General features: G+C 44.2%; 1 protein-coding gene and 1 pseudogene across 3 annotated transcripts in view; one reads left to right on the top strand and one right to left on the bottom strand.

Annotated features, from left to right (window-relative positions):
* Positions 1 to 2,357, top strand: part of MAML3 (mastermind like transcriptional coactivator 3) — a gene marked incomplete at its 5' end in the record, with an annotated part of 238,668 nt that extends 236,311 nt beyond the window's left edge. For both annotated transcript variants that reach the window (XM_083860894.1, XM_083860893.1), the window contains one exon: positions 1,356 to 2,357. In XM_083860894.1, coding sequence (XP_083717020.1) covers positions 1,356 to 2,347 — 992 coding nt within the window. In that variant the 3' untranslated portion in view covers positions 2,348 to 2,357. The remainder of the gene's footprint in view (positions 1 to 1,355) is intronic.
* A 9,880-nt stretch (positions 2,358 to 12,237) lies between these two features.
* Positions 12,238 to 17,221, bottom strand: LOC310909363 (CCA tRNA nucleotidyltransferase 1, mitochondrial-like; annotated as a pseudogene). The gene is made up of 6 exons: positions 17,159 to 17,221; positions 14,381 to 14,506; positions 14,038 to 14,192; positions 13,666 to 13,863; positions 13,267 to 13,509; positions 12,238 to 12,664 (listed from the first exon to the last, which is right to left on the bottom strand). The product of its transcript is annotated as a CCA tRNA nucleotidyltransferase 1, mitochondrial-like (transcript).
* Positions 17,222 to 19,605: the final 2,384 nt, after the last annotated feature.

Genomic DNA, 19,605 nt, shown 5'->3' with positions numbered 1-19,605 from the left:
TAGTGTATGAACCACTTGCTGTTAGTGACTGCTTTGGAACTTTTCAACTGCCATTTTCAATTAAAAAATAGCTAAAGATGCATTAAGATTTTAACATTATCTGTATCTTAAGCACTTGCTGGAGTAAAAAGACTGTTTCTAATCATGGAAGGAGCCAATCTAAGTTAAGAAAAATCAAGGGAACCCCAGTGCCAATCATTAAGAAAGCAATTTGATAGCATGTATAAAGTAAAAGCTGCCACTACATATGGCCTGTTCCAGTGAGATCCAGACTGTCTCACTTCACGCTACAAAATGTTTCATTTAGCTGTGTGCTGGAGTTAAAAGCACCCACCAGAAGCTTGTGGTGCTGCAGAAAATGGAGCTGTAGCCAACCTCTGTGTTATGTAATAGAATGCCATGTATAGAAATGTTATTTCCTTTATCCAGAGCCATTTCTCATAGAATAACAAGAATCAGAGTTTTCCACTCCCACGGATGTTCAGGGATGTTGTCTGCCACTGAGGGACAACAAATGGGGTCTGATTTAAGAACATTCAGATTCTGTTGTACAACTCTGAACTCTTAAGCAATGATTTTATATTTACACCTGGCATTTAATAACATTTGAGCCTGGAGCAATTGTGTGCCTCATACACTCCAAGCTTCACCTTCCGAGTGTTGTATTTAGTCAGTGACTCAAATCTGACTGTTTGTATTTGGTAGTGGCTCAAATCCACGATAAATCCATATCATAATCTGAGCTCCAGGTAATCATCTTTATTCAAAGATAGTACATATAGAAGCATGTTGGCTTCCCAGAAATCAATAGCTCCCCCTACCCCTGAAAGTAAGACAACACAAGCACGGTTAAGTTATCTGTCACAGTGTGGAATTTAACAAGGCTAGGATTTTCTGGTTTCCCATCACTGGCCTAAGGTGAAGTAAAATGTGCTTAGAGTATTGATTCACTAATACACTCTCCCTTCTTTAATTGTCCACAAAAACCCAATTTTTCTTCTTTCCATAGAATTAATCAGTAGCAATGCTATAGAAAATCCATTCATTTATGCCTCCTGAGCTATTAAAAAAATTGATTGGCCTTCTGAGACTGACATTTCCATTTTCAAGGCTTACTTTTGAAAGACAATGGAGATATTTAAAAGAGAGTTTCAAATGGTAAACTGAAGTTTGCTGCTAATGAAGAAGACCAGTGGAAGTTTTCCCATTTGCTTGCTAGAAGCTGAATTAGGTGTAGCTGAAGAAGATAAGGGCTGCTGAGGATGCTCCTACAGATTCTCTCTTATGCAAAAGTGTGTTAATTGAGATTTACAGGCTTGTGGGCTTTTTCTTACCTTCCTCCCTTTTTGGTGCAGGTTCACCCCAGGACATAGTGGCTGTGAGAAACCAAGTAGCGCTCCAGAGCATGAGGACGTCCCGAATGATGGCCCAGAACGCGAGCATGATGGCCATGGGCCCCTCCCAGACCCCGAGCACGCTGCCCACCACTGCTAGCCAGTCGGATATGGGCATGACTCCTTACAGCAACGCCTCTTCCAGCCAGCCGGGAATGTACAGCATGAGCACAGGGATGAGCCAAATGTTGCAGCACCCAAACCAAAGCGGCATGAACATGACACACAGCGCAGGCCAGGGAACAAGACAGCCTGCCTCTGGACAAGCGGTGGGAATGGTTGGCAATTTTGGTCAGAACATGCTGGTAAACTCTGCTCTTCCTCAGCATCAGCAGCAGATGAAAGGACCCGTGGGCCAGGTCTTGCCAAGGCCACAAGCACCACGACTTCAAAACCTGATGGGGACTGTCCCTCAAGGAACACAGAACTGGCAGCAGCGAGGCTTGCAGGGCATACCCGGAAGGACTAGTGGCGAAATGGGGCCCTTCAACAACGGCACCACGTACGCCATGCCATCCGGGCAGCCACGGCTCTCCAAGCAGCACTTCCCACAGGGCCTCAATCAGACAGTTGTGGACACAAGTGGGACAGTGAGAGCCCTGAACCCAGCGCTGGGGAGACAGTTACTGCAACCACTACCTGGGCAACAGGCAGCCGGCCAGGCCAGGCCAATGGTGATGCCAGCAATAAACCAAGGAGTCCCTGCCATGTCAGGCTTCAGTCAGGCCCCAACGCAGCAAATGCCAGGTGGTACCTTTGCTCAGAGTGGCCAGGGTCAGGCCTATGAGAGGAATCCCACTCAGGACATATCTTACAACTACAGTAATGGAGGAGCAGGGGGGTCATTCTCCAGTTTAGCAGAGAGCACAGACCTTGTAGACTCCATTATTAAGAGCGGACCAGGGGATGAGTGGATTCAAGAACTTGATGAGTTGTTTGGAAACCCCCAGTGAATGGGATTGTATAGTCTGGAGCTTTGGTTACGTTTTGTTATGTTTGAACAAGCAAAGAGGGAGTCAGATGTTCTCCCCATCCCTGGATTGCTGGTTCTTGTTTGTGTTGGATTTGGGTTATTTTGTTTTCTTTTGTTTTTGATTGTGCGAACCAAACTGATCTGTAGCCAACTTTGGAAGATTCAGGGGACGATGAAAACATCAGCATCCCTAAACTGTCACCAAGCAATCTTTGTTGTGTGGCAGCACCCACTCTGTGTGTGTGTGAGGCAGAATGGGGAAACTGGAAAAGCCAGCTGATGTGTCTGGCTGGGAAAATCCATTCTCTCCCCACTTAAAACAAGGCTTCATTGCACAGTGGTGTGGGGTGGTCCTGGTATCTCCCACCTTCTATGACTGTGCACACTGCAGCTTCCAGGGAAGCAGATGGAAGAGCTGGGAGCAAAGCCTACAGATATCCAGGGGCGATTGCACAGGCTGTGGTCAGAAACAGGCTGAACCCCGGGGGTAGCAGGTCTGGGAGAGCTGTGGCCAAGCTGATGGGGCTGGCTGTGGGCTGTCCTAAGGGAATGGGCACCACTCACAGGACAAATCTAAACCATCACAGGGAGGTCACTGTTTTCACTGCAGAGTGATAAACCCCACTACAAGCATAGAAGAAAGTAAATTTGGCAGTGTTGTGGGGCAGATTGATTGTGTGACTGCTGCTGGAGACAGCCTAGTCGTGGGTTAACTTAGTGAATTGCTTAGTCCCCTTGGGACTTGAAACAGTGCTTCCCAAGTCAGAGGACCTGGCATGGCCCAGCTGCCTGGGGTGTTGAAGGGCTGAGAGGTACCAAGAGACATTAGCAGAGCTCCTCAGCTGGTCCCTCCCTCTCCTTCATCCCCAGGATGTTCTCAGTTCACTCTCTTCCCCTCCTGTTCCTTCAGTGTAAGGCAAGCTGAGCTGACTGCACTGTTTTTTTTCAAGCAAGCTACAAGGGGCCAGGCAAGGGAGGAGAAAACAGGCATGAGAAAACCTACAGTGAGGGTTTGGCACACTGGAAGACTTTCTCCTCCCCTCTTGAAAAGTGCAGGTTTGGCAGCTAGTACTACCCCAGGGTGTCTGGGCTCTCAATGTGATATGTTCAGTTTTAAATAGATGTTTGGTCTAATATCTCTGGTTTGCTGGAATAAAATTCACTGCAGTATTTGAAGAGCAGGAGTCAGTGAACGACTACTGTAAAGAATATTCATGAGTGGGTAAAATAATTGATATTACAAACATGGGATCTGCTCAAATAAGGTTTAGGTAATAGGGGTGTATCACTATCTCCACTCTTTGGACCAGTGCTGAGTAGCCCTGTGATGAAGTTGTGATAGATCTCACACAACACTGAAGTCACCAGCCATTCTGAGTATGTACAGCAGGGCTCCCAAACTGCAGTTGGAGGTTGTTTTCTGGAACCTATTACCTCTATAGTGTTTTCAGCTGAGAGCTGCTTATCAGGTTATATAGTTGTGCATATAAAAAAATGTTAACATGACCCACAGTCCAGAGCTTTAGCACCCTCTGGCCTAGCACTGGCCTCTGTGAGACATGAGTCCTGCTCTGCAGCAGTGTACTGGTGCCAGTCCCAATTCCCCAGCTCCTGATCACCTCCTTTTGTGCTGCTCTCCCTGGGCCCAGCAATGCCAAGTGCTGAGCCCCTGAATTCCATGGAGGTTGAGGGCCTTGACACTTGGCAGTTTCAAGTCCTGCCTTTGCCTGTGGAGCAGAGACATGCATCACATTAAAGAGGGAGAGCAAATGAGTCTGGAACCATCTCAGTGCCCTGCTGAGGCTCCCTTTTGAGCAATTTCCCTTGCTGGGCTTGCCTAGTGGGAGGAATTACCCGTTCTAAATGCTGCAATGCAGCAGGACAAGCTGCATTTTTTGTGTGCTCAAGGTGAGCCATCAGTCCAGCCTGCCCTGACTGCTACATTTTTAAAACTGGCTTTAATCGTGTCTCTTTTAGCTGACCCGTTTCTAAAATACAGCACAAGGGCCAATTCCAGCTCCTGCTGGGGATAAGTGTGGTTAGCATGCCTGCTGCTTCAGTAGGAGCCAGGTTGGGCCCTAATTTGGTGGAAGGGACACCGGCCAAAGTTTTTGGTTCATCCTGTGGGTCAGCATCTCTTGGTCAGAATGGAAGGGATCGGCAAACACTGGGAGAAGCAGAACCCTGAAGGGACCAGGGTGGTGTGGCTGTGTGTGTGTCAGTGTGAGTGTGGGGCACACACCTGTGTGACAGAGCTGTGACAGGGTGAGGAGACAGCCACCCTGCTGGGCAGGGGACAGCACTGGGGACAGCACAGCACCCGTGCCTTGGGTGAGAGCGGTCAGGGCTCACCTCTCAACACGGAGGGGGGAAAAGGGGAACTGAGAAGCACACACTGACCACCACAGCAGCCAATGCAAGCTGATGTGCTTCAGGGAGATACAGGCTTTGGTGATAAATGGTGGTGAAGACGAGTCTCTGTTGTCTTTGTAAAGCTTCCTCCAAATACTCCATACTGGGATCAAGTACTAGAGAATAGATTTTATTAGACTTGGGTTGATTGGGTTGTTTTTGTTTTTTTCCTTACTATGGTGCTGATGTATATGTAATGTTTAAAAAAAAAGTAATTTGTAAATATGTTTTTACAATTCTACAGATATCACTGGGTCTACTATCTGTAAAATATATACATATAAATATATATATATATACTGTTTGTTTAAAATAGAGTATTTTTATTTCATTCCTTGACTCATCCTTACTGCAGTGATATTGCACTTCAGATGACATCTAATTACTAATTTGTACTGTATCCCTGACAGCAACTTGCTCCATTTTATTCATATTTTTCTAGTTTTCTGGTTTTACTTTGTACATTAAGCATTGCTTATTTCCTTTTAAGACCTGTACAGAGTCTGAAAACATAGAAAAACACCTGATGTTAACACACTGCTTTTAAAGAAAAAAAACAAAACAAGAACAAACAAACAAAAAAAAGAAACCCAAATAAAAGATGGTTATATGAGTCATATACCTGCTGTCTATGGATCATGTCTTGCCCCATTCTTGCGCCTCAATGAGCAATCTTGTGGAGGGGAGGGAAGCTGCATGCAGGCAGGTCTGGATCAGCCCTCCTTTTGCTGTATGGCTGCATCACAGCACCTGGTGGGGTTACAGGTGTTAGATGTCAGCGGTAACAGGCTGGGTGTGGCCCATCCCAGGATGCCCCTCTTGCTCCTGCAGGTTCAGCAGCCAGTGAATCCCTGCATCCCAGGCAGCTCCAGCAGCTATCTCTGTGCAGCAGAGCCTGGACTGCTGTGATCAGCTGCTGCATGGGATGTGCTCCACCACCTGCCACGGTGCCCCTTTCTCCGACAAGGTAGGCTACCAAAGCTTCCTGTGCTCAAGCAGATGCTACAGAGAAGTTGGCCCTTAATTTGGTCTGTTGGAGCAGGCAGAGCCAATCTTTTGTGTTTATTCTGTGCTGGGGGCAAAAATAGGGAGTTAGGAGGTGCGTTTTGGGGAAGGAGGTAAGATGGAGATGAGGTAGAGAGGAAGAAGTGAAATGCATAGCTGGACATAGAAGCCGGAAAAAATGGGAAAACTGGAGAAGGGTAAAGACACATGCTTAGAGTAATTTCAGAGTGAGAATTGTGTTGTCAAAAACCTTTAGGAATGTGCACAGAGATCTGTTGGACATGTAGGGCCTGTCCATTTGTGGGGAGGGGAGGAGAGAGGAGGGGTGGGATGAGACAGAGAGAAGAAGAGAAGAGGCGAGAAGAAGAGAGAAGAGACCAAGGCACTACAACAGGTAAGCTTGGAATCATTTCAGAAGCAAAGAAAGACCTATTTGAATCAGTAAGTGACCTTTTGACCTCCTCTAGTCTGTATTTCAAGTCTATTACATAGTTTGGAGCTTTGACATGGTTTTGGTTCTGGCAGCAGTGCTTCCTGCTGCCTCTGTGTCTTGGTTTGAAAGACAGGTGTCTGCCAAAGAAAGGTGGGAACCTCCCTTGGAATGGAATATATGACCCCCTACCCTCCCAATTATTATGACTTTGAAATTACAGGGCTTTCAGGCAAAGACATGAGAAAAGGAATAACAGTTCTTTACTAGAATATATAAATGTATAACAAGACAGCAGCAGCAGCAGAGCCAAGGGAGCAACAGCAGGCTGGAATAGCTGAGATGGGCACACTCAGGGTGGCAGACAGTGTAGTGAAAGCCCCCCAGCTAAGAGATGGTAGCAAACTGCACCCTTCCCCTTCCCCTTCTACCAGCCACATCTTTTGTCTCTTTATTTCATCATTATCATCTCTTAGGCAACAAATGGGAGAAAATTTGTAAAGAAAGAAAAAAAAAAAAAAAAAAAAAAAAAAGAAAACATCCTAACCTCCAACACTGTGACTGGCTGAAGGCATCACTGTCAGGTAGGTATGTGGATTTTTCATATTTCAGCCCATGGAAGGAAAATTAGTCAAAGAATTTCCGATGACTTCTGTGGTTGTTAAATCTGGGCCTGATTTACTTTCTCCCTGAAGGCAGATGATGGAGAGCCACCCTTTCTGCAGCTGTGTCAGCTCCAGCCTGTTCACCATCATGATCCCCTTTTCCCCTCAGCAAACATTGTTGGACGCAGGTCTTGCATCTTTGTACTTGTTTCATCTTATTGTTTTCGATGCCATTTCAGCCTTAGCTATCTCCAAGCACTAGGTTGTGTCTTTTTATCATGAGCTAACTTAATTAAACCACAGGATGACTTTGTTTGGAAGGAATCTTAAAGACTATCTCATTCCAGCCCCACTGCCATGTGTCCATTCGTGTCTGCCTTTTTAATATGAAAGTTTACTATAAACCTGATGCACCTCTCAATTATCTTGTGGTCTGGTTATCAACCTCAGTACACTACAGAGAGACAATAAGCATGTTCATTATATAGATTTGACTGAATATCACTGTAAATGTGCAGCATTTTTGGCCAAATCATGTCTTCAGAGGCATGACAGACAAAGTTTCTTCCTGCTGGGTCTCTCAAGAGTAGAATAGAGTATTCAGCATTGCCTATATAATTTGAATTATCAGGAGCTGCCAAAACAGGCATGGCCTTGCACCTCTCTTTAAGTTGGTCATTGGTGTACTTTGAGCTCACAGTGGTAAGCCATGACTTTTCCCTTCTTCTGACAGAAAACTGTTTTTAAAGTCAGTTTACTTTTCACTGTGACTTTATGATTCCCAGAGCTGTCATCATTCTCTGGGAATCCGGGAATGTTTGTCTAGTCTTCCTCACACCCCAGCCATCTGTGCCTTGATGGGAGACTGTGCAGTGCATCCAACTGTAACACAAGCATCTGTGTCTTCTTTTTATCTGGGCTGGCTTTCCCCTTCACATGAGTGTCCTGTTATGGGCACAGCTTGTCTCCAGGAGCCTTCCTGTGACGACTGGGATATGCCCACAGGAGGGCCCCACTTCTACAGGAAAAATATTTGAGCACGTGTTGAAGTGTAAGCACGTTCCAAAATATAAAATCCAAAAGTCCTTTGTAGAAACTTAGGGCCAAGTGAAGCTTTAAACATTTCTCTGAAGTAAGCAGTGTTTCCATATATGCTTATACAGCAGTGGGGTGGATGTACTTGGAAAATGGGGATGTTGCAGCGGCATATTGCATGGAAGTGTTTTTACACTTGCACAAAACAGAAGGCACAGCTGGGGGAAATGAAGAGCAGTGCAGGAAGATACAGAAGCACTGGCAAAAATGAAGGATAACGGGTAAGATGGGCTGATGCTTGCAGTGCCAGTTGAAACTAAATTACTTAGTGAATTAATGGGTTTAGTTTTATGTGATTAGTTTGTGGGGTTGCAATATTATACAGGGAAAGAGAACATTTAAATGCAAATGTAGATGTGACATGACATTCTGTCTTTTCCAACTAACTTTTCCAGGAGTGTTGGAAAAGTGTAAACAGCTCAGGAAGAGCATGCATTTTACATTGCATGTCAGGAAAGAGCTCTGATGTTTTAGTCACATGTAGCTTATCATCTTTTTGGGGTTCAGGCAAAACATGTTAAAAAAATATTTTAAAAAAATTCCTTCAGAGCAACTTATGGAATTTCTTCATTATGCTGAAATCCAGGTATTCATCCAGAAAGCTGTTGACAAACCCAGCTGCAGCAGCTGCTCCCAGGCTTATCAAGCAAATCAGAATTCTCACACTCAAGTAAAACCCTGTTAACCTCAAAGTGGAATGCAGAGAGTTATAAGCTGTCCATGTTATGTTAGTGAAACTGCTGGTCCAAAACAGTTGAAGTCTATGGAATCAGAAAGGACTGTGGCTGGAACACTGCCTTGGGGTGTTTTAGTAATAAACCATTTCCATACATGACTTCTGCAAGAGACAAGAGACTCCTAATACCCTCTCTAACAGAAAACTTGGCCTCAGTGTTTCTGAATTTTCATGTGGAAGTTAAGAACTGGCTCCAGGATGAGGCTGCCTCATCCTGTGACATGAAGACCTGTAGGTAAAGCCACAGACAATCTTGAGCACCTAATTGCAGCTCCAGGTGTAGGAGTGTGGGAAAGTTGTTTATACAGTTTATTTATCAAGGCAAAACCTCTTACCAGAAGAATTAAAGATTCTTAAATAATCTTCTCGTATTCTCTCAGTTGCCTTCCTTCCCCCCAAATCTGATTTTCTTGTTTTTCAAGTCTTCATAGCCATTAAAGAAATCATAGTGTGTCCCGTCCAAACCTAGAAAAAAAAAAAATGAAAAACAGAATGTGAATTTACAAATATGTAAATTTTGCGGGCCAAGGAGAGACAGCAAAGGGGCCGTGCTGTGTGTGTGTGCTCCCGGGGATCCGCAGGAATGAGATCCCGACCTCCGGGATCCGCAGGGATGGATCCTGAACCCCGGGATGCCGCGTCCCGCCCGCCCCCCACACCCGCGGGGGAAAAGCGGCGGGAGAAGCAACACAAACCCCTCTGCACAAAGGCTGCCTGTGGCAAAGGGGGGAAACCCCGAGACCAAACACAGGAAAGGTTAAAAAGGCACAAAAGCGCTTGTGGCTCCAGAGCCCCGGGGCTGCGAGAAACCCCGGCTGAGCCCGGCGGGGAATGAGGGAATGGGGGAATGAGGGAAGGGCCCCGGAGCGCTGGGCTGTGGGAGGAGCCGTGGGCGGGGCTGGGCCGGGCCTGCAGAGCCCGGGGTTCCCTGCGGGGCCGCGGCCGAGCGGGCCGGGGGTTCCGGGGGATCAAACCCACCCGGGGAGCGGGGGCCGGCCGGACACATTTCGCGGGGGCGCCAAGCGCGGGTTCCGGCTCCGATCCTACGCGATCACGGTAACAAGTCGTTTATTTTAGTTTCCTTTTGACAAACAGGTAGAACTACTTATACACTGGCTCTGAAACATTTCAGCTACTCATTTGTTTTGTATTAATGCTCTTTTTGGATGTGCCGCAGTTCATTTATTCCCCTTTGTCACCTTTAATTGCTCTGAACTGCTCCAGGGCTAGCCCAGGGTCTGCCTTAACTCTTCCTTCTCTCTGCCTTTTGGAACAACTTTTCTGACAAATCTTGTGGCTTGCAAATATTTGTAAAGAATAAAATTCAATTTGTTTCAAAACTCACCTGTTTTTACTGATTGTTGGGCTGGGACGTTTGGGTTTATGATGTGTTTTGAACAGGTTGGCTGCAAAAAGTAAAAGTTTCACTTCCAAGTCTGTGCTGGCTGGACTGGCCCAGGACAGAGAAGGTGAGGAATAACACGGGAGAGAGGGGAGGTTGTCAGGTAATTAAACCTCATTGTGAATATCATTTAATTAGTCAAAGAATCTGCTGGAGAACTTGACCATGTGTGTATCAAACTTCTTCATCTCTTCTCTCCCCCTTTGCTGTTTAAATAGCCCCTACTCTATCAAGGAGAGTTTATTTAAACCCAGCATTTTTCCAGATCCCAAGCTGGCCCTGCTTGCCTAAAATATGTGAATATTTTTTATTCCATGCCTTTCGTTTTCCTAGGGGCTGATTTTAGTGGCAGATAAACAGAGATTCTCAATAGACCAATGGGAAACCTCAAGCACGAGCTGATCTTTGAAGAGGTGTTGGAACACAGGTGCTCCCTGCACTGAATTCCAGGCAGGACTGTTCATGAAGGTGCTTGTGGAATAATCTGGGTTTGCTGTTTTTCTTGAGCCCTGGAGATTTGTAGGAGGATCCTCTGTGTTATCAGTGAGGGATGGAGGAAATGGGGGTCCCCCTGCTTTTAGTGACCAGCTTGGCCAAATAATCTCCAATTCAACCCATCCATTTCTATTTACTAATAATTAAGCTGGCTTTGAAATTACTGATTTAACAGTGTACAGCAGCTGTAACTCTCTATACTGTGTAGTAAACAAGTCTGATTAAAATCTTTTCAGAGTAATCATTGCCAGCATCAATTTAGATCAATCATGCCTTGCTGTCTCTATGCATGATTTGGGTTGTCATCCTTCATCCTGGGGGACAGAGTTGTGCAAAGGTTCCCTGACACCTGAACAATCCTTTAGACATAAACCAGGGATTAAGGCTGGGAGCAGGAATGGATCCAGGCACACCCATCCCCTCTCAGGGCTGGCAAACAGCTGCAAATTGAAGCTCAGCACTCATGGGAAGATCTCCCTGCTAAACTTTGTCCAAGGTATCCATATGGTCCATGCCAAGATCATACATTTCAAGCTTTTGTCATTAAAAATCCTCTCTCCAAGGGGAGTTGGACCCTGACAGCAATTTTGGGTAAAAGTGTCCATATTTTACCACCTGCACAGTCATTGCCCTAAAGCTGCACTTGGGTGAAGTCTTGAAAGGACTCTCTACAGCCCTGAACTTTGTCACTCTCCCTCCCACGACTGCAGTAGTTCCAGAAATTACACAAAAGAGGCTTCCATTTAATCACCTCCTTAAATGGAGCACCATCCTGTTCTTGTGAGATTTCCCTTACTAACAAACAGCACTTTCCCTCTTCCCTTGCCGGCTCCCACAAATTCCCAGGTACCTTCAGGAGAATTTATTTAAAGGACCAGACATCCCAGGAAAATCCAAGGCAGCTGGGAAGCTGTGTGAAAGCCCAAAATGATTATTTTTTTTTCCAGCATTGCTCCAGTGTTGCCATCTAGTGCTGCAAAAGGATATGCAAGGGAAATGAAATCCAGAGGAGTTTATTCATTACCCTGGTTCTGCAGGAAAACTTTGACCTGCAACAAGATTTATACACACAAGAGCTGGTCTCAGAGTTTTTTTAACAGCACACCAAAAACCCCAGGGATAGAAAGACATCCATAAAGTCCAGGAACAGCTCTGCTCCAAATCCCCAAATTCCCAAGATCCAAGCTGGATCTCCCCCTTGTTAATGTTAATTAACCTTAATAGTTTGTCTCACACCTAAAGTTGAAAAAAAAATGTAGAACCTTCACCAACTTGCTGTAGATTTAGTTACTCAGGGATAAGTGACTGAAAAACTACTGGAAATTCATGATACTCACTCAGCCAAGTCATCCTTTTAATCTGATTCTGGAATTCTGGAAGATAGACACAGTTCTAGAAAACAGCCTGGTTTTCCATGGCAAGGCTGTTGGGAACTGCTGGAGTATTTCCATCTGTTACCCACCTTTAAATACAAAAAGAGATAAGGTAGAGCCTGTTATTTCCACACATTTGCCTAGGCATATCAAAACCTCTCCACGATTTTATCTAGAGGATGCAAACAACTTTTTGGAGGAGTTTTTTGGCTATAGAAAGTCAGAAGGAGAAAAATCTTGCTGTCACTTCTCATGCTTTAAGCCATGATAAAACAGTAAATGTTTATCACTAAAAACAGCAGAGAGGTTGAGAAGGTGGAATTTGTCAACCAATGTTTTACATTATTATAAAATGAAACCTCTCCTTGCAGAAGTTCGGAATTAGTAATGAAAACGTTAAATGTGACAAATGCTCAATTGGCTGTGAGAGGCTCAGTTTCCTGGGAGCTCAGTTCCACTCAGATCAGGGCACAAACAGTACTGTTATTATTCACTTTCCATCTTCTTCAGGCAGCTCAGCAGTTCCTCTTTATCCATGTGATATCCACTCTTTTTCCACTCATCCCTCAGCTGCTGCAGTGCTGTTCCAATTTTCTTCCCAGAGGACACCCCCATCTTCTGGAGATGGTGGCCACTGATGGGGAAGGAGGGCACAGTCCATTCCTGCATTTCTTTCAAAAGCTCTTCCTCTCCTTGCTGCTTCAGGACCTCAAAGATCTTGGCATTGGTGTTAGCTTCTCTAGACTAGGAGAAAAAAGGAAAAAAAAAGAGGGTTCAGTATGAAACAGCAAAAACAGCTCCAAGTGTGCTCAGCATTATGCTATTCCCATTACTCCTTGTTAGGCAAGATCTTGGACAAGCTGAGACTATGGAAGCAAAGAGCTCTCCTGCCTCACAGGTGTTAAAACGGAACCTTGCAGGAACCTTTTTTGTGCCCTCAGGATCAGGTGCTGCTCTAGAAATGTAGAATTCACCTGGAAGTGACCTCATGGTGCTGTGGAAGAACATCCCAGGTTCCCTAAGGAACAGTGGGCCTTGGGAAGAACACCAGGAATTGCACTGATTTTCCATGCACAATTCAGAGCTGAATTTCACAGAAAAAAGCCAAATTCTCCTTGAGGTCCAGCTCCTGTTTCATATTTCAGTAGGATAGCACGGCAAACTGCCAGTCCCAGGTGAGGTCACAAGGAACAGACTGTGACGTTTTTCAGCCTGACTGACTTTAAATCAGTCCAAAATTGCTACAGAGCACAGGGTAAAATACAGTAGGTTTGCCTTTTAGAAATGTCTTAAAATTAATTCAGTTCACTGTGAAGCCCCAAATGAAGCAACTGAACTTGACTCACATCCATCAGGAAGTCCTGGTATGGTCTAAGTGGTTCTGGCCCTGAGGCTTTGGTGAACTCCTGCCTGTGCTTCACCAAGAAAAGGCCAAGGCTTTTTTCTTTCTTGGAAATTTTCAGCCTCAGGTCCAGGTTTGTGACATCATCCTTGAACAAGGATGTCAGGACAATCGTGGGTTTTGGAGAGAGATTTTTGATTTTTAGTGACTCTGGCAAATTCCTCTAAATTCCCATCAAGTGGTAGCCCTAAAAACACACAAGAAGTGCAAAGAAGTGTTAAGAAGAAAAGTGGGTGTTAGCACAGGATAAAAATAAAATCTCATTTTTGTTGATCTCAATTTGTTACAAAATTCTGTCTGTGTAAGATATAGGAGTAGGAAATCAAAGTTCATTTCACTTTACCTATGTCCTGGGCAATATCCAGCTCATACATAAGTTGAACCAAATGACTGACATGGTTTACATAAAGAATTTTTTTTTTTAAGTTCCACGCAAATCCTTTCTCCTGATATTCCAGCCAAGCCTTTAGTGTTTTCATTAATTGCTTGCAGTGTATTAAGTTATTGATCTCCAGGTTTCTCTGCAATTCTTCCATAACATCTGCAAAATAAAACCCCTTTTCAGATAAGAAAACTATTTCACTTACAATCATAAAATCATTTCGGTTGGAAAGGAAATATGACAACTACAACCCTTTTTGCATCACTAGTATATTTTTGCATGTTTCTGAAAGTTTATACAGTTTGTTTATCAAGGAAAGGCAAAACCTCTTACCTTAAGTATCTCAGAATTCTTAAAAAATCTTCACCTATTCTCTCAGTTGCCTTCCTTCCCCCCAAATCTGATTTTCTTGTTTTTCAAGTCTTCATAGCCATTAAAGAAGTCATAGAGTGTCCCATCCAAACCTAGAAAAAAAGAAAAAACAGAATCTGAATTTACAAATGGGCCTGACACAAGGAAGCACTCTCACTTGGAAATGAGAAGCTGTGTGATTTCACCTGGTCTGTCTGATCATCTCACGTGTTTACACAGACCTTTGACACAGAGACAGAATTCACTGGCAAAACCCAAATTCACTGCTTTGTCTACATAACTGGTTTTCAAATTTACCTAAAACCATGGACAGTGAGCAGCCTCCTCTCAGCATCCTTGTGCCAGTCAGTGGTGAACTCCACCTCTGTGTGCCATCACTCAGTGACAGCATCTATTCTGAGAGTGTCATTTCAAAATTCTGTTCATGGAGCTGCAAATCCCACAGACATCTGTAGTTCAACACAACCATGCAATGCAATGCAATGAAATGTAAAAGCTGCTCATTTTTTCGGTCCTGTGACTTCAAATAACTTGAGCAGTAACATGTTGGAAAATGTCCATCAGCAGGTGCTGGAGGAAGGAGGAGCAACTCTTTCTGAGCATCCGGTTCTGGAGGTAGAGCTTCAACAAAGAGGAACTGGAATGAGCTGAAAATCTTGAGCTGGAGCTGCAAGACAGAGACAGTTTTAAGAAGCAGCAACTGAATTTAGCTGGGGCTTGCTGAGTAGCAATGTGCTGGACCCTCCGTCAGCAGGAACTGTAGGAAGCATAGGCATCTCTTATCCAGAACATCCAGTCACTGGAGTGTCCATTAGCTGTGGGCAACGAGCTGTGGTGTCCATCAGCCAGGGCTGCTTTCCAGCACTGCTGAACAGAGGAGCATCTGCTACCCATGGCCTCTATTAGCCAGGGCCAAGGGAGAAATGACAACAGGAATTCCTGTCAAGGAATTCCCAGGGAATGGGAAGATGTCAGGTGACAATTGCAGTGAGCAAGTGCAGCCCTGTATTACCTGCATCAGTCCAAAGGGGCACAGGAATCACCTCAGGGCCTCACCCCACATCCCACTGCCCCAGCCAGGGAGTAGGGCAGGCTGTGAGAAACTGGAACTGGGGGCACAAGTCAGCAGGTCATGGCTAAAACCTGATGCTCTTATCTCTCTTCAAGTCATGATGCTTATCTGATGACAAATAAACTTCACTTTGTAATGAAACAGGCAGCTCTTTTACTGAAAGAGGGGAAGGTACAACCCCAGCAGTGTGACATTTGATCCTTTAAGCATGTCTGGTTAAGGGTTTTTACTGCTTTAAACTGTCTTTTCTAAGCCTTTGGTTGAAATTCTCTCTCTCTGGCCTTTCTAATTATATTTATACTTTCACTTGACACTGGGTGGCAGCAGCTCTATTCAGTAATCCATTTCCTTCTCCTTTTTCTCCTTCTCCTTCAATATTATCACAGTTCAAGAGCAATAAATTGGAAGTGCTTATCACTTTTTGACATTTCCAGATATATTTATGCAGAATACTTAACAAGTTGTCTTTCTGTTGTCTTTCTCTCCTACTAAAAAGAGGAGAAAAGTGCATTCTCATAAAATTTTTGGCTCAAATGTTCCTTGAGATGGTGAGGGGACTGAAAAGGCTTTCTCTGGTTTCTGACTTTTGCCTTGCCTGCCTGATTGGCACACCCACAGTATTTCCCTTTCAAGCTGGTTTGTTTCCAGATCCTTTGCTCTCACTGTTGCACTTGGCTGCAAATTTCAGCCTCCCACACGCTCCCCCTTGTCCTTATGTGGCTGTTTGGTTAGTTAAATCAGTTTAATTAATCAGTTAGTTTGCTGTTACTCCTTTTGCACACTGTAACAACTATTACATGCAAGTTTCTCTTTCCAGGGTTCAGTCCTCTTAAGAGATAGGATGAGTGTTTGATCCAAAATGACCAGATTATACCTACCCCTAAGGCAATTCTTGTGGAGCTGTGTTCTCTTCCTTTTCAAAATGCCTTTTCTTTCCCTTGTTGTAGTATGAAATTGCCATGCAGACAAGGGAAAACAAGTCCTGTGTGGGGAAATCAGCCACCATCAGCCCATGAACAAAAGGACAGGCCAAATTCCAGCCTCTCTTGGCTCTAGAACATTAGGAATCTTTTGCAGTGAAAGCTTTAAGAACATTCAGGGAAGAGACAATGATAATCTGGGGTATTTTGGAGGGGGTTTTGTTTGGATGGTTTGGGTTTTCTTGTGCTGTACCTCTATACATCAAAAGCGAACGGCAGCATCGTGGTAGGTTTTAGGCAGAAGGAACTGGAAAACCATTAAGCCAATTTTTTTTTGGCCAGGGTAGGCTCAAATCTGCAAACCTTCTTTAAGGGAAATGGCCAAGAGAAAAGTCAAATCTGTGTGCAGAACAGGTGGAGTTAAAAACTGGAAGACAAAAGCTGTGCTTTTCTCTTGGCTGAGAAGACAGGCAGTTGCAGACAACAAAATCCTTTTCCCTGCTGTGTCATGGTAATGAAAAAGAGCCCACCTCTCAGGCGTGGGGCTCTGTGGACTCCTCTCTTGGCTTTAAGGACAGCCAGAAGCAGTGATGTGTGCAGGCTCACTGTACAATAGCATTCACTTTTTAATCACTCCTGGGCCTGGTGTCATTAGGACACATGGGGGATGCCACCTGCTAAGCTGGAAACAGGCTTGGGTTTTCAGTAGGCATCAGGCCCCGCAAGCAAAACCAGATGCAGTAGTTTCCAACAGTTGTCTTGTAACAGCTGCTCAAATAAATCCATAGTTTATAAAATTCAGTGTGACAATGCCTATTGTTAAGAATCTCACAAGCTCAACCAATAAACCCAACTGAATCTAATCAATTTGTAGAGAGCTCATTGCAAAATAGATTTCAGAGAGCTTGACAGAGAGCCACAGCACATCAAGAGTCACAGTGAGCTCACACTTGGGAATCCTGCCAAAGGATGCACCTGACCCCTGAGTTAAATCCTGCTGCTGTCATGCTGCTATCCCCAGGACAGACAGCAGGGCAATATTTGTGTGGCAGACAACAGATAATGGGTTTACAAGAAAATAATTACCCACCTTTTCCGTGCCTGGTGTGCAGCTCAGTTTGCTTTGAACTTGTAACTCTGTGTCTGGCACCATCTTGCACACAGAAGAACCAGGCCCTCATCTCTTGCCTTTGATTACAAGAAGAGCATCACAACCATGGGAACCATATCCCTGACCATGGACATGCAGCCACTTCAGTGGTGAGAAATACAACTGGGAAACAAATATCTGTACTGGGGGCATTCCTGTGTGCATGTTGATTTACCCCTGCTGGTTTAGCCCTACATCAGCATGTAAAGAAAGTCAATCAGAAATGTTCAGATCCATGCCAGGAAACAAAACAACTGTGCTACAATATTCAGGCACAAGGAACTTAAGAGAGAAAGAGTGCCAGTCTTGTGCTGCCTTGCAAAAAATGGGAAGGGAGGAAGAATTCAGGAGAGTGTGCTAGGTTACATTTAGGAAGGCTGGCTTTAATTTTCTCTTCTTTCCCACATTTTCTACACATTTTTGAGGAAGCTAAATTGTCAAACTGTCAAAGGTGTCAAAACCAAAAGTAACACACAGCTCTCTAGAGAGACTTCAAAACTGTCAGGGGACTTAAATCTCTCAGGACTTTGTAAAAAAAAGATAAAAATTCTTCTCGCCACTACACTGCATTCTCTCTCTCACTCTGCTGCTGTTCTCCTCTCTGAAGTTTTCACCACTCTGATGTGGTAGTTGGGGGAAGGCACTTTCATCTCCCCAGCCCAGGCTAACTTTTCCCTCACCTCTGTTCTCTGTCAGGAACCATCTTCATCCCTCCTGCCTCCTAAGGCAGGTTCTCTTGTGGCAGAAGTGCAGGGAAGAAAGCACAGCTACAGTTGAGTTTCTGAGGGAGCCACACCATAAAAGGAAAGCTGATAGGACAGAAAGGCAAAGCACAGATAAGAGCACCAAGAGCAGAGCACAGACAATTGCTAACATATCCCCAGCATGCCCAAAACCTGAACGTCAAAATCCATTATTCAATGACTTTAAATTAGAAAATACAGCAATGAGCATAATCTGATCATCATCCTAATTGTCCATTCAATTCTCCCATCATCTCCTGCACTGTGACACTACTTGAGCCTGACTCACATATTCATCTCCTTATTTTACATCAGCATAACTCCACTGGTGCTGAGCTGAAGTATGAAAGTATGAAGTACTTCTGTCTGTCAAAGACAGATGGTGTGAGATCAAGTAATATTTAGTCTCTACGGTATCAGCTTCTGCTTGTTTCTGGAAAACTTCCCCTCAGTCAACCACATACATGCCAGAACCAGAATGAATTGGATGTACATGGGAACTGTATATTAACCTCATATATTGCAGCTTCTCATACATTCATTTTCTCAACAGCCACCAGGGAAAACAAAATCTGAGTAGGGGACATGCTGCAAGAAATGACATCAGTGGCTCTCTCCCCATGGTAGCCTTTTCTGCCTCAGCCTCTTCTTAATCACATAGACAAGAAGTATAAATCCAGTCTATGAGTCTGGACTGCAGTATGGAATGTGCTTGTAAAACATTAATGTCCTTCTCATTACATTGTAATACTTTATTTGCACACAAATAAACAAGTTAAGTTAAACTTCATAAAGGAAATATATCCCACAGCTGCACAGACTTAATGCTAACTGCACTAAACTTATCATACAGATATTTTTTCACTTAAAAAACATATATATATCTCCCCTTTTATATATATATATATATAAGGAAACTACATATAAATACAATGGAAAAATACATTCAAAAGCTTTTTATAAAACTTGGCACAATATTATTTTGACTGTAATAAAAATATTTATGAGAGAAGGACAGATGTATGGAGAAAAACAAATACCTAATGTCCAGTGCTTTGCCTAAATCCTGAAAATAAAATTTAGTCTTTGGTATTACTAAACAAAATTAATTTGCAACCATCTACGGTTCCAGCTTACAGCCTCTGCTTCACCCTCTCTGATTCCACTTTGCAAAGGCTTTGCTGGCTGCAGGTTTCCAGAATAATTTGCAAACAGGCAGAGAAACAAAGTCAGCTAAATGTGTTGTGTCTCCTTTCAAGGGCTCCATCCAAGCTTCATTAAACTCAATGGAAAATATTCTATTGCCTTTTTCAGGCTGAAGGCTATACAAAATATTTAAATTGATTTGCTGCCAAAGCGATGGTCACTGACCAGTGAAAAATAATTATAACCATGTAACAAACCACGGAACTGCCCCTGTGGCACTCCCTCCCTGTTTTTCCCCTTCCCAGTGGGAGAAGTCATGACCAGCAGCTAGGGGGATGATCCAGCAGCCGTGGGCAACTAAACCCTGAGCACACAGTACAAGTTGCCCGGGAGGTTTTCCATCCAGTGTGAAATGTGGTAATGCTGCGGCAGCTTCTGTATGAAAATTTAGATTGGACTTGGTCTCAGCAAGAGCTGAAATAAATACAAGCAGTGGCT

Source organism: Zosterops lateralis, assembly GCF_965231275.1.
Source record: "Zosterops lateralis genome assembly, chromosome: 5".
NCBI lineage: Eukaryota > Metazoa > Chordata > Aves > Passeriformes > Zosteropidae > Zosterops > Zosterops lateralis.
The sequence above is the reverse complement of the archived record's forward strand: the minus strand, read 5'-3'. Positions and strand labels throughout refer to the sequence as shown.